The following is a 24,363-nucleotide window of genomic DNA, read 5'->3' as shown; positions in this document are numbered from 1 at the left end:
GCATCCCTTTGGCTCTGGCTTTATTTATCTAATAATGGCCCGTGAGTGCAAAACACATTAACAAACCAAAAACACATCCGCTACATCGGAGGCAAGACAGCAAAACCGAAAACGCAGCAGCACATGTGGAAACGCAACGCAGCAGCAAAACCGGAAACGCAACAGCAAAACCAAAAACACATCAACGTTAACTGAGGATTGAATGGGGTAGTCCATACTGAACATCCCCTGCTTGTCTCTGATTGGACAAGGAATTGCGCAGACATCGAGGAATTGCGCAGACATCGAGGAATTGCGCAGACATCGAGGAATTGCGCAGACATCGCGGAATTGCGCAGTTGTCTAGCTAGATATACATATAGCGATCTTTCACTGCTTAATTGCTTATGTTATAGTGAGGAATCATTCTTTCTTCTGAGTAACCCAGGTGGCTTTTCAGTCTTCGTATAAAGGAGTTGACATCATATCTAAAATAACATCCGGTGAATGCCATGTTTTAGACTGATGCCTGCTGTAGCCAATCAGCAACGCGCAGTGATGTTCCCTTAGGACGTTTTCTTTCCGAGTTAATACTGTCGTGTTTTTAATTTGTTGTCAAGTTTCTGAATTTGCTGTTTGTTTGTGTTTTTGTTTTGTTAATCTTTTGGACACTTGTGAGATACTGTGAATTTAGGTTTTAAAAAAAAAAAAAAAAAAAAAGTTTTTGTTTTTTTACTCAATTACTTCACGTTGACAAATATGTCTGTGTGCACCAACACATGGTATTTTGATGATGTCCTAGTAATAAGCTCTGGTCAAGCCATTTTACAGAAAGACGTCGCATCATACAGGTGCTTCTCAAAAAATTTTATATCGTGGAAAAGTTCCCCCCTCTGTAATTTAATTCAAAAAGTAGAACTTTCATATAGTCTAGATTCATTACATATGAAGTTAAATATTTCAAGCCTTTTTTTTGTTTTAATCTTGATTACGGCTTACAGCTCATGGAAATCGAAATTCCAGTATCTCTAAATATTAGAATAAAGAATTTATAATACAGAAATGTCGACCTTGTGAACAGTATGATAATTTATGCACTGATACTCGGTCGGGGCTTTAATATTTTTGCATGAATTACTGCATGAATGCGGTGTGGGATGGAGGCGATCAGCCTGAGGCACTGCTGAGGTGTTCTGGAAGTCCAGGTTGCTTTGATAGCGGCCTTCAGCTCGTCTGTATTGTCGGGTCTGGTGTCTCTCATTGATTCTCTATGGGGTTCGGGTCAGGCGAGTTGTCTGGACAATCAAGCACAGTAACACCATGGTCAGTAAACCAATTACTAGAAGTTTTGGCACTGTGGGCAGGTGCAGAGTCCTGCTGGAAGAGAATCAGCATCTCCATAAAGCTCGTCAGCAGATGGAAGCATGAAGTTCTCTAAAATCTCCTGGTAGACACTGCATCGACTCTCGACTTGAGAAAACACACTGGACCAACACCAGCAGATGACATGGCAACCCAAATCATCACTGACTGTGGAAACTTCACACTGGACTTCAAGCAACTTGGATTCTGTTCCTCTCCACTCTTCCTCCAGACTCTGGAACCTTGATTTCCAAATGAAATGCGAAATTTACTTTCATCTTCCCCGTGATTGTGTTTGTGTACTGAACCAGACTGAGAGATTAAAGCCTCAGGTTAATCAGCTGATTAGAGCTCTTCTCAGGTCCACATTTCTGTATTAATTTTCTTTATTAGAATATTTTGGATTTTGGATTTCCATGAGCTGTAAGCCGTAATCATCGAGATTAAAACAAACAAACAAAAAGTCTTGAAAGGTTTCACTTTGTGTAATGAATCTATTTTTGAGACGCACCTGTAGTGCTAGACTACCGTTCGTCTTTTGATGTCACTTTGAACTTGCCGTTCTGTCGGTGTGATACTCGAGTGCCATTTTCTATTTCTTTTCCCACTCCTCTATCCACAATCTCTTTTAAGAGCCCTGTTTCGCTCATATGTGTATCTAATCACTTCAGCCCGTGTTGCCGCCAGACTCGGTCACGCTTCAGCGCAGAATCAGAGGACAGTGTCTGATAGTGGGAGGAACAGAACGATGGACATTTTCAAGGCCCTTAATGAAGAAACGCTTGCATGCAAAGCTACCCTTTTGTGCCTCAACCTAAAAATGCATCCTGTTCGAGATTTGTTTTGCATCAAGGCTTCGCGTCACACTTGCAGCACATCACTGGTGTGAGACTGAAAAAGATGGCAGTTTTGAGCAGAGCAGGATGATGGTAGGCACCCAAGCGTACAGCGATGTCGTAATATCTTATAATTAACACCCTGAATAAGCAAAATTGTTTTAAGCTGGCTTTGCAGCCAGAAGGCTCCAGAAGCATCTAAGGTTTGTTGTTGCTCTCTTGGCCTGGCATTGACCCACTCCATAATTGATGTGTGCAGCTGTTTTTGGGAGCAGCAAGTTATTGCTTGGTCAGATCTGGGAGATTGTCTAATCACACAAAACAATAGCAGAGGCCTGGACCTGGGTGGAAATCAACATTTATGTGAGGATTTTATCAGTCCTAGAACTTTCATCTTGGCATAGGCACAGCTGGCAAACATTTTTTCGTATGGGTAGTCATGTTGCTATGCCCAGTCCCAAAGAACATCTGGAATCAACCATATGGTGGGTGGGGGGGGGGGGGGGGTAGCTAAGAAGAGCAATGTCTGATCGAAAGGCATAGTGTTTGTAGTCTTTTTTTGAGTCCAGTTGTAGTGACTTAGAGTTTGGCATGGAGTGTAGCGGTGGTTCTTCTCTTATTTCAGCTTCAGTTTCTCCGACACGGTTTGCCGTGTCACTGGCCCGTTGTTGACTGAATATTAATACTGCATTCGGTCTCATTTGCAGAATATTTATCAAAAGAAATCACAGATGGAAATATGGGGCGGTATATATTAGGGGTGTAACCGGATATGAATACATTATTCAGAACGACCACATAATGTATTTTAAACAAATGCAAATATGCATTTACAGTGTTCATACATCCTTAGTAACGGCCTGGTCAGGGTCGTGGTGGTTTAAATGAAATCTTTAGATGATATCAAATGCAAACACAAATAATAACTGCGCTAAAGGGATTCTCGTGCAACATCTCTAGTTGAGAGCAATTATGAACTGGAGTGATGGAGCTGAGGTTGAGGAACTGTTGGAGCCAGAGGCATTTCTACTTCCAGGGATGTAGTAGGAAAGAAAGAAAACGTATGGCTTAAATGTGAATGCAGATACAGATATTTGGAACAATAAACAGATGGAGTATATTTGAATCTGCGCATGTCGGCCACAATAGCAGCGTTCTCCAGCTGAGGAATGTCTGACTGCCTGGATGTCCACCCTTGAGCAGGACCTATGAACTATCCAGCTCCCTTAACCGGAAGATGGATGGGCTTAGGGCACAAGGTGCATCGCTTAAAAGGCCCGATCAGCACGCAGCGGCCAGCCAGTCGATCGCTCTTATGGACGGCAGCCATGTGGTTAGCTGTGCTAGGGCCTTGATGGATGACTCTGATATGAGGGAGTGCTCCCTGAGAGAGCAAATGGGACCCAAACAGAGATTGTGTAGAGGTGTACGATCTAGCCAGGCAATCATTAAAAATGATTGTGTTTTCTCCGACTGGAAGTTGATTCTCCGTTTACATTCATGCAAAGAGCACGTCTTCAGAATCCTCAACGCATTTACCCGCTCTTTAAACACACATGTGCCCATCTTCAGGCCATACCGAAACACCAGGCGCATACTGACGCATGCGGATGCGTATTTGCTCGGCTGGTAATTACTCCAGAGCAGATATGCTGAGTCACACAGGCATCTGCAGGCATCTGTGTGCTCACTCAGCAGTCAAGAGGCACGAGGCCGTCGCACACACGGCTCTCTTGCAGGCAGACAGCACGAGACCAGAATAACAAGAGGTTTGTCGGAAAGTAAACCAGCATTTAGGGGCTTTGCGTCTCCGCTTACCTTGTGCCCTGCTATGCACTCGGAAAGCTTATTGTTCGACTTCAGCATGGAGGCAGGGATAAGTTACCTACCAAATAATGCTTGTTATGTCATAAATTCCAAGTTTCCAGTCAGTCAGTGCATCATCAGTGTGTGTGTTCAGAGGTGCCCCAGTGCTTGTTAAATTTATTGGCTTTTCACACATTTCATACACTACGATTACTGAAAAATAGAGGAGAGTCAGCATTTTTGTGGCACTTTTTATTTTTTTGCACTGGTCCCCAATATAAGAAGCTTGTTAGAGGCTGGCAACGTTATCCATGGATCCCATTTACAGTCTGAAGAATTTGTTTCGTACCTCTTTGAGAGGAAATCTTGCTGATTTCCTGCTACACGGTCCAGACGTTTGGAGCAGTTGTATAGCGATTTTCACCGCTTTGATCCGTCCCTATTCAGTCACCATGCTGTTAAATAGAAATCTGTTTGTTCTACACCGCTCTGTCACATGTCTGAGCTTGTTGAAAGCTCTTAGCGGGAATCGTTGCCTAAAGGACAAGTCTCCCATCACAGCTCAGGGATCAGAGGCAGTCCTGCTTTGATGTGCCTCACCTACCTTTTTTGCACTCACTCCCTTTTTTGCTCCTGCTGAGTGCCAAGATGTTATACGAGTAGAAATTCCTGGCTATAGTGCAATATCAGACTGGCCCCCTAGTCAGGCCATGGTTAAGAACTGCTGGATGACTGAAGGTGGGGGGGTGGCTACAGAAGGTCTTGATCTCGCATTTGTATACCCATTTTTACGTTTCTCTTTCATCTCGGTCTTCACACTGCATCGTGGGAGCTGTAGGGATGTATCATTAGAGAGGAAGATAAGGCGGACTTGTCTGAGGCTGGTCTTTCCAAATGACAGAAAGAATGAGACTTTCAGATCTTTGCGCCCTTTCATGATGGTTTGATGACTTCCTATATGCTGGGTGTTCATTTTAAAAAAAACAAAACAAAAAAAAACATGGGAGTTGGTCACATGGAGTGCTTTTCTACCAGACGCTGTAGTATGGCTTGGCTCAGTAGATTAACAATTATCTTGCATATTGTTATTTCTTCTGCCAAGTGACCCATATCATGACTGAATTTGGTTAGTGCAAACCATTGATTACTCAAATGCAGCCATCACAGGACTGCCCTGATAATGTTTCAGGTAAGAAAAAAACAGAACAAGAAAGTCTTCTTGGATTTGCCCTGAAGTTTCTTGAGGTGGGAGGATTTACTTATGTCGTAGCATTATCAGTTTCATCTTCAAATATCTACATAAGAAGTCAGAAAAGGGGAGAGCGGGGAGAGCAGCGAGTACCACAGTGTTCTTCATGCTTGTCCTTTATTGTGTATTAAGTAAAGTTAAGTATTTTTCAAAGCAGACGTGATATAAAGTAAGCTACACTCTGCTGGTATCTCTAACACTAACCTTGCTCATACACAATATGGCCAAAAGTTTGTGGACACTTGACCATCACGTTCATATGTCCTTGTTGAACATCCCATTCCAGATTTAGTCTCCTCTTTGCTGTGATGATAACCTCCACTCTTCTGGGAAGGCTTTCCACAAGCTTTCGGAGCATGGCTGTGGGGATGTGCTCATTCAGTCACAAGAGCATTAGTGAGGTCAGGCACTGATGATGAGCGAGGAGGCCTGGGGAAGTCCTAGTTCCAGTTCATACCAAAGGTGTTCAGTGGGGTTGAGGTCAGGGTTCTGTGCAGGCCACTCTAGTTCTTCTACACTGACCTTGGCAGACCATGTCTTTATGGAGCTCGCTTTGTGCACAGGGGCGTGGTCATACTGGAACGGGTTTGCGTTTCCAGTGAAGGGAAATTGTAACGCTACAGCATACAAAGATATTGTATAGAATTGTGCGCTTCCAACTTTGTGGCAACAGTCTGGGGAAGGCCTACATATGGGTGTGATGGTCAGATCCACGTATTTTTGGCCATATAGTGTACACGGTAAGAATCTAGAAATAGAAATTCGTTCTCCTTTCAAGAATCAGCCAGGAATTGGAGAAACATCACCCTGGCCACCACATGGACTTGAAATTTTTTTTATTTTTTTTTCTTTTCCCCTCAGGAATTTCATACTTGTATGTTGTACTAAAATATTCATTTCTACCAGTTGAAGACTCTGAGAAGTGCCCTATAAACCAAACCGTAGTACTTGCTCAGATTATCCCTTCAAAACTTTTAGTAGTGTGCATCCTCTTAGAACAAACATTTTGTCCTTTGTGTCCTGCAGTGATGACCACCCTGAGAAAATCAATCTGAAAGCAGACCAGATTGCTTAGTACTTATACAGGCAGGTAGGCATTGATTTCTGAGTAAAGCTTTATGGTACCATCAGTAATTTGCCACCTTTGCCCATTTTTTCCCCCCCCTTTTATCAGGCTGAGCATCAAACAAGGCTGTCTTGATTAGAGCTTTTGCTCAACGACGTTAGAAGGGTCGTATTGGTTTCAAATAAAATGAACCCATTTTCCCCCAGCATTTGTCTCCAGAAATTCTGCACATTACCAGCTTTCTAACCTCCACGTTCAAGAGACTTCGATTAAAGCCCATTAAATGGCTTGAGAGCCATGATTTGATCCTGTATGTCGATGTATATCCTTTTGAAACAGACAAACATAGTGTTGAAGCGCTTGGAAGATTTACACAACAGTAAATAGCGTTTGAGAGATCCCACAACCCCACCAAATCTTAACAACTTGACACATTACCTTACTGAACTGACTGATAACAGTGACGAGATGAAGAGATTTCTCACCATCGCCTTCACCCAAACCTGTCGACTATAACTTGGATGATATCCTTATTTGTTGTGGCATACATTTTCAAGCAAGGGTTGACCCTCAATGGTGCTATAGTGTCATCACTTAAAGCAGTGGTCACTAGCCCTGTTCCTGTTCCATAATCGTGCCCAGCTGACCATCTAATCATTGCCTTAAGAAGATCTTGATCAACTAAAACAGGGGTGTTAGATTTTGGTTGGAGATGAGACCTGCAGGAAGGTACTGTAGATCTCCAGGAAGAGGCTTGGTGACCACTGACCTAGAGGCTTCTGATGAATCTGAATGGTAGATAAAATATTACTCAATCTTACTGATTGAGAATCCCTGGCAGTGTATAAAGCCGTTCTCAATCAGTCTGAGGTAGCGAGTCCAGGATCATTTATTCTAAATGAAGGGAATAATGTGCGGGAAGATACATAGCCAAAAACGTAGCCATGAACCATGATTGCTGTAAATGAGTTGCTTCTGTAGAGCAAGATCAGCCCCTGTGAGGTTCTAGAGAGCGTTTAATTAGACAAACACAAGACTAGTAGAGGATGAGAGATTTATAATGAATAAATAAATAGATATAAAAGGATTGGTGTCAATTTTGATTTCAGGTGCACTTTAACAATGGCCCTGAATGATCTAATGGAAAAAACCTACTTCTACAGGATATGAACGAAGTACACTGGGAGGGTTCGTGCCAGTGGTTCTAATGAGTAGATCGCACTCTCGGTGATGCCCGCCATCCTCAACAAGCCATTAATAAGCTCAGTGTAGAGTGCACCGCTGTTATGAGATGGCCTCATTAGGCTCCTGCGCTGGCTTTTCTATGACATTTAAGCAGCCCCTCTAATTGAAGAAGAGGATAAATGATTGGCCAGAGTTGTGACTGAGAGTTCAGGCCTGTCTTGTGTCAGAGCTCAGAATAAATAGAATATAATCTACTGAGATATGACAAGATAAGCATAGGCAAAAAAAAAAGAAAGAAAAGAAAGCATAGGTTGTTAGAATGATGAATGTGCGTGATGGAGTTCTATATAATTTATAGTACTGTAAAATGAGTGGTTTATAGACGTCACTGAATGAATCCTCCAAAGCAAAGATGTTGCATTCCACCTTTTCTCACAGCAGCTTTGAACATTTTCCAGTATTCATACGAGGCACTTAAATTATTTCCTTGAAGGCTTTTTAAGATTTAACCACTGTAATTCTTAGAAAATGACCTTTTTCTTGAAACGTTTCAAAAGTGCTTGAACTAAAGACAGACACCGTAATACGTCATTGGAAAATAAGTCTGACCTTTGTCCATCATGTATGTATTATTTTGGTAGAAGTACTTATTGTTTGATGCAAAGAAGACAGCCAGTACGTTTACGTGGACAACAATAATCCGATATTAACCCGATTAAGACGATACTCTGATTAAGAAACTAGCATGTAAACAGAGATTATTGATGACCTTAATCCGATTAAAGTCGTACTCGAATTAAACACAAATCGAATTAAGACGTGTGGAGTACTCCTGGTGTAGTCGCATTATCGAAGTGTATTACAGACATGTAAACACCTTAATCGCACTATTAACGTCGTGTGGGAGTGTTCACCGCATTTTGTGACAGGACACGTACACACACGGCAGTTTAACCGTTTGACGGCAAACAAGAGAGCACGGCTGTGTCCCAAGCCGCGTACTTACTATATAGTTGGCGAAATGCATGTATATCAGCTACTATATAGTAGGCAAGTACGCGGTTTGGGTCGCAGCCCACGGCTTCAAGCAGTCGTCTGTTAGCACGTACAGCATGACAAATAATTAACTGCACTTGAAGCTTTCGTGAAATTAAACATAACACCCAAAACTGTATACCATAACGAAGACCAACTGTATGTTGATACGTGAAATACTGGAGGGGACGGCGTGACGTGGGGACGTAATGACGTGTACTGTTAATCGATCTATGTTCTATAACATGTCAAACCTGAACATGAAAGGATTATCCTTAAACGACTCATGTACACACCTTAATCACAATATTGTCTTATTCAGAATAAGATCAATAATTAGATTACCGCTGTCCATGTAAACGTAGTCACTGAACCCTTCAGTTCTACACACCTAAAGATCACACCCGACACCCGCTGTCCTAGTTTACATCGCCCGCCTGAATGCAGAAATAATTCATGATGCCTGGAGAATGCAAGTTTAATCCAACCCGTCCGGAAAATAAATAAGGCCTTGATTGGAGGCCATTTATTGAAGGTTGAATCTATTTTGCTAAAATAAAAAAAATATAAACCTGTAAATATTCAAACTATTTTTATTGAGTGAGAAGCGGAGATTAAAAGCAGGAAACCTCTTCATTTCCGTTGGAGTGCAGCCATTTTATTTGAACCAACATACGCTTTCAGCTCTCACTCCTTGATTTCTTTTACTACCTTGCCCCACTGATTGATGGACAGCTGAAATTCTCCTACTGTTCTGGGGGGGGGGGGGGTTCATTTCAGTCATCTCGGAAAGTGGAAGCATAAACCAGAAGTGAGAATAGTAAAGAGGTATGATGCAGGCAAGAGTATGACATCTGTTTCAGCTTCATCACATGGACCAGGTGGGTGTGCATCATGGCCACTGACCTTCTCCAACAAGGCTGTAGTGTGAAGCACAACTTGCTTCAGCCTACGCATTCAATCCATCTGTTTGTGTTACGCTTTGTCGTCTCCGTTAAATGGAAGGATATGATGCCGCACCTTTATTCTAAGTGATAAAGTACAGATTTAATCTTTTTTTTTCTCCCCCCCCCCCCCCACTGTTCTATCACCTTCTGTGATTCTAATGGGTCTATATGCTTGCTTAGTTGAGTGATGTTTTTGTTTTCATATACAGTCCAAGGCCCACACATGGCTGATCTTCACCCAACTTCAATATGTAAGAAAAAATTCCTTATGGCAGTTCTCGCTTAATTAAGCAGATGAAATGGAAAGTCTGTAAGCAAGTTAGACAAGGACAAGAGCTCAGAAGTAGGTGGTCAGGTTGGGATAAAAGAGAGATGCTAAAGCTGTAGAGCCACAGCCTTGATTTCTTGACCTGGTAAAAATGGCTCCAACGCTCAGATGATGAGGCACAAAGGGAGGTTTTGTGTACCCTGCCTCCCACAGGCAGTCTGCTGGAGTCATGGCGCAGAGCTGGAGAAGGCTGAATGTGGTTCCCTTGAGATATGACGTAGCTCATGAACACTACCTGACAGACAAATGGCGAAGGCTGCCGCATCCCTCAAACGCACAGTGAGGAGGAAATGTATGCTGTGTGCGAATGTTATAAATGTACCATGGTCCATATCTACATCTTCGGCATCTTACATTTGGACCTTCTGCTGTGTAAAGCCAAGTGCACGCTTTCAGTATCTCAGAATCACCGTACTGCTCACGCTACATGAGCGATTGCAGATGAGGCGCGCACACACACGTCACGAACTTTCTCCTTCGCCTGATCCCTAAATCCTGCTTTCTCACAAAAATAACCAAGCTCTTAATCATGCGAGTTTTGGATTCCTGCTTTGCTGGTTGTTTCTGCACTGTTGCTGAGAATATCAAACGTGCTGGAATGTATCGGCGCCTCGGAGACAGCTCACAGCCACGGGAGCGTGTCATTTAAATTAGTCCGTGATGAGAACGGTGTTAAAATCGTTAGAACTCTCCCAGAGTTCCCAGTTAGTTTATTGTGAGAAACATGTTGGCGTGTAGCATGAGCAACATGTCATCAGCGTATGTGGTATGCTGTAAGGATCGTTCTGATGAATAGAAGGCATGGGAACTCGGGCTGCATGGACTGTCGCTTAGTGTTTCAATTACACATGAACAGCTATTGTGGCCTGACCTAAATTCCACTCCGCCTTTACAATGTCCAAAAAGCTTTCACAATGTTCCTCTTGGACCTGATCATGCAGTTGTTGTTTTTTTTTTTTTTCGACAGCCATAGAAAATCCCGAGTAGATCAGAACACTATTCATGAGTCAAATGACTGGTTCAGTTTTCATCATGTTTATGACGAGCCGCATACAGCCCTGACATTCTTAATGAGGCCAGCCTAGATCACTTGATAAGCGTGAATTCATAGATAAGCCACGGTGCATTGAGAGTTTTCTCATTTAGTCATTATTGATTTTTCACGTTCGACTGAACCGGGCTGCTCGATAATGGTTTGCAGGTGTGCGTGGTGGCCAAACCGAGTGATGTAATTGTAAGCGGAGATGGGAGGATATTGGCTTCACTCTTCCTTCCTCTTCCCTAGAGATCTACTGAAAGAAAGAAAGACATGGAGACTGCAGAATGGTGCAGCGCTCTCTAGTGATCTAGGTATTTTCAGCATAGTTCAGCATTGCAGTGGACTAGTGTGCTCTCGAACAAAAAAAAAAAGAAAGGAATCTTTCGTCAATCAAGTTTCAGAGTCCTGCAGAACATTGAGGCAACTGATGCAACACCCATGACACCAATCCTACCAGTAATACCAATACTAAGGATGCAACCAAATATGAATATATTAATCAGAACGAACACAATAAAGTGTTCTAAACCCATGCAAGTGCATATAGCAATACGAGGCTCACCTTTTTTTTTTTTTTTTTTTTTTTTTTTTTAAGAAAGCTTTCCAGAAAGATTCACAGATTGGGATTGGGACTTCCACCTCTGGGTTTCCAAGGTCAAAGTGGCAGGGTTTATTTAAAAATCGTCTGGTTTAGGACACGCCCACTTCAGATTTAAACCCGAGTACAGATACAGACACCGATCATAGCAACACATTGAAGCCCTTAGAAGTCATACATAAAGATGTATCGATATGATCATTGGTGTCATAAGCAGGACCCGTTAGGACTTCTTGCCTCTCGTATCGTCCGGTAACTAATCACTTTTAACATGGATGTTCACCGAGTCGTTAAATGAAGCACGGCATAAATCCAGTTTCACTTTATTATACATGAGTTCCATAGAGAGCACCGAAAGACAGGTTGTGACTGAGCCTGCTTAGCCATGTTAAACATTAATAGGGGAGTAATTAATACTTTTTAAAATGAAATCAGAACACCGTACCTCTTAAGTATAAGAGCGCATTAGTATGCGTCTCATCTACCCAATGAAACGAGACTAATCAGTGACCCAGTAGGTCATCCTGTTAGTCCCCTCCTGGTGGAGGAAGGGGAGCTACTCAATTTGTCAAGTCATTTGTTTTGATTGTATTTTTGTGTGTGTGAGCGACACCACAAAAGTGCGGTTTGTATTTACGTTACTGCATGCGAGCTCTGTTTACCAAGGTTCAATGCTAAAAATAAGCCTAGCTTGTATAACCGGTAACTATTCAAACGTATAGAGTAGGATCTTGGGCCATAGTAGTGTAGAGGTATGCTGTATGGCGGTGCTTGTGAAGTTCACGAACATGAGCTAAACGGCGACATCATGAGGAATGCAGGTAGAACTTTGTCTTTTTTGGCTATACATTGGCTTGCAATTATTATTATTATTATAGTGTAATTATGAATTACCTTTGGAAAAAGTACAGGATTCCTCAACAGCTGAGAAGTCTTCCTCTCTTTCAGTGCGTAGAAAAAAGAAAAAACAACTCGGGTCCCCTTGTCTCAGGCATCTTTCCCAGAATGCATCGCACAGCCTCCTTGTCGGCAGCTAAACCCCTGGCATTGTCCGATAAGATCTACATTGTTTCGGGCCGTTCAGCTAGATACCCTGTAGAGACGAGAGCTGTGATTAGTGGGACGTATGTCCTTCCTGCACGGTTCTGGAGTCACCACCTTAATCAGATGGAGGGTTGGGATAAGTTTTGTCTGATTTTCTAATGGCAGCAGCAGCACTGTGGTGGCATATTATTATTCATGATTCAGTGTGATATATTCATACATATGTAGACATGCTGGATGTCAGCAATTTTGTTTGTGATCTGATCTAAAAGGTGTGTTGTAGAAGTCCGCTGGCTTACACATGTACTGTTGATTGTGTCTCTGCAGGTAAGGTGTTAAACACGGACCTGCGCCACTACCTCAGCCTGCAGTTCCAGAAAGGCTCCTTGGACCACAAGCTCCAGCAAGTGATACGAGACAACCTGTACCTCCGTACCATCCCCTGTGAGTACATGTACAGTACATACACTGGCCATCCATCCAATATTGCCGTTCATCTGTCTTGTGTCTCGGAGTTTTCCCGGTTTTCAAGTAGGAGTTTTTCCCAAGCTGGTAATAAGCAGAACTGAATGAGTGCTAATGGGGAAACATCATCACAAAGCCTCCTGTGCCAGCTTCAGTAATTTGTCACTTACATTTTGTCACAGGAGGCTGTAGGGATTGGACCAGAGGTTGTTAAAATGTTCCCTACTACTGACAGATCCAATCCAGCTGAAAAATCTAGTCTTGGACTTGCATGTTCATCTTTCATATTTAAAAGAATCCAAGATTTACTTTAAAATGAAAAGTTTTGTTTTGTTTTTTTGCTTTAAACGTTTACATCTACATTGTTGGTCTGTTTTCATTTTCATTCACGCTTGCTTAGATCACCCACAGTGCCATTCGATTACCTGTTGATACTGCTGCGAATGGGATTTAGCCCTCATTACTTAAAGAGATGCAGCGGCGCTTTAGTTTTGTAGTCCGTCCAGCTGAGATTGTCGTGAGACGTCTACCTGTGACATCAGAGTAACGCACAACCCCTGTCTCCTCACAGCAACAATAAAAATGCAGTGCCGAACGAATCGCTAAACGCATCAGAAATATTTCAGTGGAACCGTATTGGAAGTGTTCCAGGGTGGAGTTTTCGTTTAAAGCCCCGGTTTTCCGAAGCCGCTTCATTCCCTAGCCTAGCGTATGAGCGGCCCATAATGCTGCGGTACGGAAGCGTAAATCTTCGCGGCGTCTCTCGCATGCTGCTAGGCATCTTTAATCCGCAGCCTTGCTGCCTGTCCAAAACCAGCTCCTGGGGAAGGAGATTGATGCCATCGCCGCTACACTTCACCTCTTTTTTTTCTTTTTTTTTCTTCTTTTCTCCACTCTCACTTACTCACTCGCTTTATCGTTCTCTCAGTCTGACAGTCTCGCTAAGATGGACTTTGTTTCATTTTTCATTTCCAGAACTTTTCCATTTTTGGCATAGCTTTGCACTATGAAGAGATGAATCCCTCTTTTTCCACACACACACACACACACACACAAAAAAAAACTAAATTAAAATCACTGGCAAATGATGAAGAATTTAATTTGTAAGAATTTTTAATTCGTCATTAAGATCTGTCGGCACGGAAAGCCATATTTTTCAGTTAATGGAGTTACGACTAAAGCAGTTACCCATTTGTAAATAAGTCAGGGCAATTTATTTTGTTTTCTGGTGATTAAGTTAATGTCTACTGCTTTGTTGCAGTCATTTTGCATTACATTCTGCCCTTTAAAATTGATGTGCATTGATGAGGGTTGTGACACGTGACCTCAACATAACAGTCATGGAGTGTCTTCCCTAGACTGTAGATCTTTCAGTGTAATGTGTCAGATCTGTAGTATCTGTGGATCCTGTGAGATCCTTCCAGTCTGAGCAATGGAAAAGGCCCATTTGTTCTCCCATTACAGTGTGTATTAACCCTGCTCTGGGCTCAGTTTCAGACTGGTCCTGGATCAGCTGCCTTTTTAACTGAATGTATTTAAGATGCAAAAGCCATAGGTTGATCGGAAATATTTCAGTCTCTGTAGAACAGCGATAAGGATATTCATCCTAATGCTCAGCTTCAGACTCACTTTATGCTATTGGAGAGTATCCATCAGCATAAAGTGGGGGGAACAAATGGGCCTTTTCCATTGCCCAGGCTGGATGGATCTCACAGGATCCTATGCTATAGATTTCTACTTCCCAAAACCACTCTAATTTTATGCCCGATTTTTAAGCCTTGCTTCAATGGATAATCTCATCAGGATACTTGTCCCTAAGAAGTGCTGCTGTAATCATAAAGACTGTCCTGTATTCATCCCAGTACTCTTATTCACAATATGGTCATACTGAACAGCCTTTCAAAGTACACTTAGTACTGTTTGACTTTGCAATTGTATACTACAGAAAAACAGTAATGCAGCAATCCAGTGTCTCCAGTTAAGATTGGCTTCCCATTTGTCTAATCTGAATCCTCTTAACGTTTGTCCCTCGAGTCATCTCGGGGAGCTTTTTCTTTCCGTCGTTGCCTCTGACTTGTTCATTAGGAATCGTTCGAGGCAAACTTGCAACTTGTAGTTCTCCACCTACAACCGGTAAAATCCACTGCAAATGCCCCCCTTTCAACGCGTCAACTTGAGGTAGTCTTCCCGAGTTCCAGTGACGTCAACTCAACATGGGCACTCACACTGTAAACTCTACATTGTCCCTTCTCTACTTCCAGTTTACTGTAGCTTATAGCAGTATTGGCTTTAGAGCAGTTTATATACAGAGACAGTACTTTAATCTATAACAGCAAGCATAATAATCGCTTGCCTAGCTTGTTGCTAACACTACTCGCTGTTGTCGAATGGCTAGCTTGTTGCTAAATCTACTCACTATGGGCCAACAGTCCAGAATGTTGCTGGAGTGTTTGGAGTTCACTTAAGAAGAACAGCACCAGTAACCACTCGGGCCTGTAACTGTAAAAGTGCACTTAAAATAGCTTTTTATGAACTTTACGTGCTCTACGAGAGCAAACAAGAGACGCTCTTTCGTGGAGGCGTCCATGTTTTGTGGTGGTGTTTTTTCTTTCCTCACTTCGAATGTCAACAGGTGGGAAATGGAAAAATTATTACAGTTTGCACATTACTACCTAAACGCCACCATGAATGCAACAAAAATCTACATCCGGATTTCTGTTAAGCTTCTTTCGACAATATCTGTCGAACAGAATTGACTGTTACATGCTTACTGTATGGGCTGAACGCGAATCCCCAATGCCATGCTGACGCTGCTTTATTTCGACTCGCGTATGACTTCAGTTTTATCAATTCAACACGTCTTCCTTTTGCGACACGCACCTGACTTGACCGAGGTCCAATCAGTTCTCTTACAAACTGTTGCTTGGGTGTCTGTTTGCAAGCAAGTCACCTTTTTAAGGCATTCATGAGGCATCAGTCGACGCTTCGTGAACTCTCTGTGTGCAAACATTGAGGAGTTAATGATAATGAGTCTATCGATTACATATACACTACAGCACAGGGAAATTCTTTTCTTCGCATGCCCCAGCAGGTCAGGAAGTTGGGGTCAGAGCGCAGGGTCAGCCATGATGCAGCTTGAACCCCTGGGGCTTGAACCCCTGACCTTCCGATCAGTCACCCAGAGCCTTAACCGCCAAGCCAACACTGCCCTGATAATAGTTTTTATGATTGTAATGTGTTGATGACAACAAAATGACAATATAAGTGACTTAAATATCTAACGACTGGCGATTCCCTGAAGATAGTGTCTGGACCCCGAGGCCACATATTTAGTATTTGTTTTACCTGGGTGTGTATCATCTCGGCACTTGCAGCTCAAGGATCATGTTGTTCATTTCAGGGATGTAACCGAATACGAAGACACGAACGAAGACGCACATAGAAGGCACACTCGCTATTGGACATCTGGTTGAGGTTGGAGGTGTGGAATGGGATCCTGTTGGATGCACAGAAAAGAATGGAAAAACCAAGACTGCGTTTATTAACTCAAACGTACCGTGTTCATTCGTTCATCCTTAGTAACTGGTCAGGGCTGCGGTGGGTTAAGTGAAGCTACGAGTTTGTTTATATTTTGGAGAACCAACTAAATTTGTTAGAAAGTATTGTGGGCAGGTACAAACAAAAATATTAACTGTGTGTATCTTTTGTTTAGAGCAGTTGAGTACTCGAGTGATGTAGCTGAGGTTGTGGAACTGTCAGAGCCACTCGTCACTCTCTGTGTGTGTGTGTGTGTGTGTTATATAATATATATATATATATATATATATATATATATATATATATATATATATATATATATAGTGTGTGTGTTTGTTTTCCAAGGGCGTTGTGATAGGTTTCTTTTTTAATTGTGGCATTGTGTTACATCTCTGCTTCATTTATTAATGATAAACAAGGCATCACTGGGTCTTAGATTAACACTCGGTGCAGATATCTGTCTGCCGAATTGCGACTCTACTGGATCAGGTCGGCGTCGTTCACTCATCATGAATCTTCCAGAACAACCTGGAGTGACCACACTAACAACCCCTCATGAGGCCTCTCCTGCCCAAAGCTGATCTGGTTCACTTCTTCCCTCTCACTCATTACGCCATCACAACACCTCTGCAGCAGAAGTGTTACATGAAGAGTGTCCCCCCTGCAGACACCAGGTCAGTGAAGTCATTAAAGTCCCAGGAAAAGAAGCGAGAAGAGAGATCAAGTGCCTGGCGCGTTCCCATTCGGCACATAATCCTCGCCGCTCTGGCCATCGCCGCTCTCCCAGAGGCATTAATATCCTTTATGGCGCGGCGGTAATCTCCCTCCATCTCATCCCCTGATAAAAAAAAAAAGAAGGATGGCACAAACGAGGGAGTAGGGGGCTACGATGCCCAGGTGTTTAATCTTTGGTAATTGCTTTTTCTTGAGAAGGTTTAAGGATCTCCCTTTTAAGCTGTGCCCTGATCTGTGTAATGAGGTGTGGCGCTCCTTTGATGCCACAAATGAAATATTCCTCTCCCTATTAGAACTCTGGCTTAAGTAATAACAGCAACCTGTATACGACTGCGCCGAATAACAAGGTGTCAGAACCTTTTGTCATACAGGCCTCCAGTGCGACTTCACGACTAACGTTCCGATGTTTCCTCCATCATCTAAATGGGTCCTTGACATCGCAAAAGATTTTTCATTACAGGCATTTTGCAGAAAGGCAATTTTAGGCTGTAATAAATAAAATGATTTACCAGAGACCTTGCAAAGGCACATGGTCATTAGGACTCTTCGCGTTACAACCGGTAGTACGGAACCCTGGAAGAGCAGGTCTAATGGAATGTAGGGAGCCATACATCAGTGCACACAGAGGGCACACTTTCTATGTTTACAAGCGAAGATTTTTGTCAAACAGAATCAATTCTTCCCAATTCAGAATGAGTTGTTTGCACGTACTAGGCTCTGAATTTCGCTACACGCTTTCGTTTGCATGCGTTGTTTCATGTAATATGAATCAAATTCATGTGAATGCAAGGCGTGGCGTTTAGTCTCAACCTCACATGTTCCATGCCCTGCTCACAGGGAGTCTGATATTTAGCTCCAGGCACTAATGAATGAATGGATGATGCCTTGGCCAGTGCGAATGAAATGAATGAGTCACTGGGCAATGCGAATTGGAAATCTTGACATGCACAATAATTGAAGATAATTGAAGAACAGCTCCACTTTATTTGATGTTCAGTGTTTCTGAAGGAATTTTACTGGCCATGCCTTAACGCCTCTACGTTCCAACTAGCAAGTGACGAGTCGTCGTTTTTGCTTGGAGTTTGTTTCTTGAAGATGTGCGCTGTCCAGCATCCATCCATCGATTTTTTCCATACCGCTTATCCGACACAGCAGGGCACAATCACACACCATAAACACACTGAGAACCATTTGGAAATGCCAGTCAGCCGTAGGCTTTTTTGGACCGGCGGAGGAAACCAGAGTACCCGTAGGAAACCCCCGAAGCACGGGGAGGACATGCAAACTCCGTGCACACAGGGCGGAGGCAGGAACCCCCAACCTCAGAAGTGTACTAAGCCCCTGTGCCCATACCCCTCCCCAACCCACCCCGGGAGCGCTGTCCAGCTTTTTTGTTTGATGTTTGTTTTTGTTTTTTTAATTTTGTTTTTGAAAACATTAGTAGCTATATTGATATCTCTACACGCTAGCTAGGTAAACACAAATTAAATAATGCGCTGATCAGTTTTGTACTAGTGTTGTTGGCAGATTAGCAAAGCAAGTGAACTGTACTATCTGCATACACTCGCCGGAGACACCACTTCATCTTCTATACTTCCTTCGTCTTCGTACACATTTAATGACAGCATACGATGAAATCATGCTCATGAAATCGAGTTTTTAATTCTATTTTTGCATGCCAGACGGTACATTGCATGGATCTAGGAACTAACGTTGTGAGCGGGGGACCGGACGAAAGGTTGGAGCACGCGCCGTAGGGTTCAGGTCATTCATTCAATCATTCAGGTCACCCTTTTGGATTAGTCATGTTATTCATCATACCTAATTTGCATAGACATAGAAAAGACTTAGTTGCCACTTGGCACTGCTGCTGAAATCATGAGTCTCCGTCACTAGTGTTGGGTTGATAAGCGTGTTTGTGTCAGATAAGCCAGACATGTTGTGACAGCATGCGAATTGAATAAGCCCTGTCCCCAGGATGACCTGTTGGTCCTTGACTCGTGAAGGAAAAAAAAAAGAATGCTATTTCCTCCTTCAGTCCACAGTTTGTGTGTGTGTGTCTCTCTTTTTTTCTAACCCCCACCCCGTGCTTGTATTTAAAAAGTTTGTTCTGGACCAGCGGTGTCCAATCTTATCCGGAAAGGGCCGGTGTGTCGCAGGTTTTCATTCCAACTGAGCAGAAGCCACACCTGAGGCTATTGAAAGCCAAGATCAACTGATTAAACAGGTGGAATCAGGTGTGGCTCCTGCTCGGTTGGACTGAAAACCTGCACCCACCCCGGCACTTTCCGGATAAGATTGGACACCCCTGTTCTAGACTCTATTGAAAATCCTTGTCACGGTTTGTACTCCAAGAAAAATCTGGAAACTCTGGAGGTGTGAAGTACATGTACGTAATTTGCATAATCTGGATGGGGAGCCCAGACAATCGACTTAAGCACAAGCGTGGAACATCTCTGAATTTGTGCAGATTTCCCTTTTGGACTTGCATCAGCAACTTAAGAATGCTTGGTAAGAGCTCTTTGGTATTATGGATGCTTCAGCACATACTGTGGCTGTTTAATCATTACACAGAAGAAAATCAGTTCATAACATGGCTGGAACCGGGCGTGTTGAACCATTAACAAGCCTGCTGAGATAAGCAGGTCAGAGAAACCTGGAAAAACAGTGAGGAAGGACCTGTTAATGCAACAACCCAATTCCAGCACCCTGTTTATTCAAGTTATAGTAGTGCGATGTTTTCTGGACATGCAGTGTTTCACACAAGTATATATTTTTTTTATTTGTGATTGACAAAGATCAATACGTTGTAGAACCACCTTTTGGCTGCATTTACGGTAACAAGTCTACTAGGATACGTCTCTATCGGCTTTGCACATTTGCACCCTGATTTTTTTTTCTTGAATTTAGCTGTCAGTTAAACAGAGTGTTTTAAACAACACGGACATCTGAGGGAAGCGTTAGTCGAGGAAAAGCAGGCCGACGTCTGAGATTCGATTCATGATGCGGGCTGTAATATCAGCCGAGAAGATGAAAGGATTTTGACCATCAGTATAGATTTTTCTATCTAGAAAAAAAAAATTTGCCACTCTTCTTGAAAGTGGAGCAAAACTAATTTTTTTGTTCGTCTCCGAGCTCAGTGCACCAAATGGCTTGATATTAACTTTTAACGTGTATTTTATTTATTTATATATATATATTTTTTAAGCTAACAGCAATCTGAAGAGTTGAATTCTTTCATCTTTCCATTTCATCCAGAGTCTAACAGCACAGCATGACCCTTTGTTCTGCGTTTGTTTTTCCGGCAGGTACCACAAGACAGCCGCGGGAGGGGGAGGTTCCCGGCGTGGACTACAACTTCATCAGTGTGGAGGAGTTTTGTGTTCTGGAGGAAAGCGGGCTGCTACTGGAGAGCGGAACCTACGATGGTGCGTAAGAGAGTGTGTGGGAGCGCAGCAGGGCTAAAGTTCAATGCTGTGGGCTAGTTACCGAGTTGCTTCTTGTTGAACACGAGGACTTGCACAGCTCTCGGTCCATCTCGATCTCAGTGGTGGGAATCCTTAGAAGCATTCTAACTTCTAGCAGTAACCAAAGACTCCATGGTTAGTCACCGTGTGTGTGATCAGGCAGATTTACCAGTTTTATTTACAGTCTTGCCCAAATGTTTGCATACCCCTTGCAGAATCTGCTAAATCTTAATACTGTTTACGAAATAAGAGGGATCATAGAAAGGGATCATGGGTTTTTTTTTTTTGTTTCATGAGAGTTGTTCACGAGTCCCTTGTTTGTCCTGAGCAGTTAAACTGCCCACTGTTCTTCAGAAAAATCCCCCAGGTCCTGCACATTCTTTGCTTTTCCAGCATCTTCTGCGTATTTGACCCCTTACCAAGAGCGACTATATGATGTTCAGATCTGTCTTTTCACACTGAGGACGACTGAGGGACTCGTACACGACTATTACAAAGGCGCAAATGTTCACTGATGCTCAAGAAGGCAACACGATACATTAAGATCCAGGGGGGTGTAAACTTTTGAACAGGATTGATCGGTGTACATTGTTAGCATTTTGTCTTCTGGGAAACGTGTAACTATCTTATTTAGTGTCTGAGAGGCAGTATTGAACGGAAAAAATAAATCTTTAAGCAAAATAATAACAATTTACACCGATCATCCTGTTCAAAAGTTTACACCCCCCTGGCTCTTAATGTATCATGTTGCCTTCTTGAGATGATATCAGTATTAAGATTTAGCAGATTCTGCAAGGGGTATGCAAACTTTTGGGCACAACTGTATATTATGTGTTTACATGGTTGATCAATACCGTGTTACCATATATAATACCATGAAAATTTCCGACCAGGACACCTCTTTGTCGTGAATTCCAGAATGTTAAATCGTACCTACACTCAAAAACGCTGACTCGTTGTTATTATTATTGTCTCTCCCTTTTCTTTTAATGGGTCACTTTTTCGTTCACGCGAACTCAGTTGTGTGAACCTCCAGCTCACCTCATCAAGGTTGATGTTAATCATTCCATAGATTTTTTAATCTCATGGGAAACTTCTGTGTCCCTGCATCACCGATAAGCTAGTGTTGAGTAAAACAGCGCATCTCCGGAGCCCCATTGTTTCTTCTCGGCTGGCTCAGGCGGACGGGTTAATGAGCTTTCCCTGAGTCATGGGTCGGGGTTGTTTTTGTGTTTGTTTTTTGCTTTGTTTTGGTACAGGAAGCATAGTTTAAAGTTCAGAGCGAGATGTAAATCAGGTCGACGGGATCCGTCCGTCTCCGTGACTGATGCGTGTTGCTTTTAATCCCATGGTATTTCAGGCTGAAAGATAATTTCACAGTGGCTAATTCTGTTCAATGATACCTTCTTTCCCTTGATGTCCGTCGTAAAAGTCAGTGCATGTAAATTAGATCAGGATTCTTCACCACTAAGTCATTCTGTCTTCTGCTTTTTCTGCTTGGAAGGTTCTTTAAGCTTGAATTACTAAAGTGCTAATTCGCTCTGTTAAGTAATGTTTCGTGAGGAAGTCTGTAGTAATTATCGATTAGCACGGGATAAGCAACTGTTGTATAAATCACAGATGGGAGTGTTTTCACCATGTACACATACTCGTCACTAGAGATTCTGTGTTGACTACATACACCTCGATTGTTTTGATGTTTTAAAAAAAAAAGAAATTATTTTTATTATATCCGCTTGCTGTAAGTTGCGCTTGATCACATGGTCACATGACCTTAACATGTACAGTATGTTGGCTGTAGCCGTGTTAGGATCATAATAATGTAGCTAAAAGGTCCAGAAGTTAGAGCAACTCTGACAAGTTCATTTATTTATTTTTAAATATTGCATTTGCATAAAATTCAGCAGACTAAAAAAAACAAAAAAAAAAACACCAAGCACGTCATGGAGTGTGTGTGTGTGTGTGTGTGTGTGTGTGTATGTATGTATGTATATATATATACACACACACACACACTTTAAAGAGTTATACAATCATGTGAAAAAATAAGTACACTCCATGGAAATTGTTTTTCATGTTTTGTTTTTTTTTTGACATATTTGGACAAGCAAGCATTTGATCCTCTCTGAAACAGTGCCTATTAATGAAGTTGATACACTCCATCAAATGACACATAAAATTGACATTTTGTAGTCATTTTCACAATTTAAATTTAAAACCTAGATCAGTCACATGGAAAAAGTGAGTACACCCCTAAATTTATCACAGTTTCAAATCCATAAAATTAGAATCAGGTGTTTAAGATTGGATGCCAGTGATTAGAACCTGCATAGTGAGTGCAGGTGGAACCGGTCTTATTTATACCCCTCTTATATCTAGTGTCTGGGTGTTCCCAATGCTATTGAGGTGTGTGGTGTTATCATGCCAAGATCTAAAGAGTTCTGTAAGGCCTTCAGAAAAAACGTTGTGGATGTCTGAGTCTGGCAAGGGATTTAAAAAGATCTCCAAATGAGTCGAAATACATCCTTCCACTGTAAGGAAAATCATCTACAAAGGGTGCAGATTTCAAACGAAAGATTTCATTTGCCGTCCCAGCAAATTCAGCCCAAGAGCAGACCGTCTGATGGAGAAAGAAGTCTTCAAGAACCCCAAGATTTCATCACAGGTTCTGCAAGTTAGTCTTGCAACTGTTGTTGTCAAAGTGCATGCGTTTACAATCAGAAAGAGATTGCACAAATTTGACCTGTACGTAAGGTGTGCCAGGAAAAAGCCTTTGCAAGACAACTGTTTGACAATGAGCATATAGGCAAAGACCTGGAAGGTAGTGGTGTTTGGCCACAGTAACAGCAGACATGTTTGGTGCAGACCAAAGACAGCTTTTCAGGAGAAGCACCTCATACCATCAGTGAAGCACGGTGGTGGAAATGTTATAGTTTAGGGTTGCTTTGCTGCCTCAGGGACTGGACAGCTTGCGTTCATTGATTCAACTATGAATTCTGCATCATATCAAAGAGTGCTTGAAGATAATGAGGCAATTTGTCCGAAATTTTGAAGTTGAACCGAAAGTGAACGCTTAAACAGGATAATGATCCTAAGCACACTGGCAAATCCACCAAGGAATGGCTCAAAAAGAAGAAATGGAGGGTTATGGAAATGGAATGGCCTATTCAAAGCCCAGATTTGAATCCCATTGAAATGTTGTGGGGGGATTTGAAACCCTCAAACATCTTGCAACTGAAAGAATATTGCAGGAAGAGTGGTCAAAAATTCCAGCAAGCCTGGTGGACAATTATACAAAACACCTATTCTGCTAAAGGGGGCAATACTAGCTTCTGAGGCTAAGGGTGTATTTACTTTTTCCACAGAAGAATATCACACCTGTTGATATTTCTGTTGAATAAATGATCGAAGAAGCTAATTTTCCTTGTGGTTTGCTCAAGTACATCAGCCTTATTAATAGAGTTTCAAAGATGATCAAGTGTTTGCTTGTCCAAATATGTCACCAAAAAAAAAAAAAAAAAAAAGCTAACAATGTCCATGGGGTGTACTTTATTTTTTTTTTCACATCACGGTATGTACATTACTTTGAGTTATCTCTACTGCTCATTTTATAGAAGGTAAAATACAGTGTAATCTTTCCACATCCATGCACGCACACTTAATACGCCGGTACTAATTGCGTGAC

General features: G+C 42.2%; 1 protein-coding gene across 1 annotated transcript in view; it reads left to right on the top strand.

Annotated features, from left to right (window-relative positions):
- magi3a (membrane associated guanylate kinase, WW and PDZ domain containing 3a) overlaps positions 1-24,363 on the top strand; it is a 163,680-nt gene that overhangs the window by 75,771 nt on the left and 63,546 nt on the right. The window contains exons 3-4 of the mRNA XM_053643170.1: positions 12,802-12,918; positions 20,520-20,639. Of these exons, the coding sequence (XP_053499145.1) occupies positions 12,802-12,918; positions 20,520-20,639 (237 nt within the window). The remainder of the gene's footprint in view (positions 1-12,801; positions 12,919-20,519; positions 20,640-24,363) is intronic.

The sequence above is a fragment of the Ictalurus furcatus genome, chromosome 15, assembly GCF_023375685.1.
Source record: "Ictalurus furcatus strain D&B chromosome 15, Billie_1.0, whole genome shotgun sequence".
In the NCBI taxonomy this organism is placed as follows: domain Eukaryota; kingdom Metazoa; phylum Chordata; class Actinopteri; order Siluriformes; family Ictaluridae; genus Ictalurus; species Ictalurus furcatus.
Note: the sequence above shows the minus strand (reverse complement) of the source record. Positions and strands in the feature narration are given on the sequence as shown.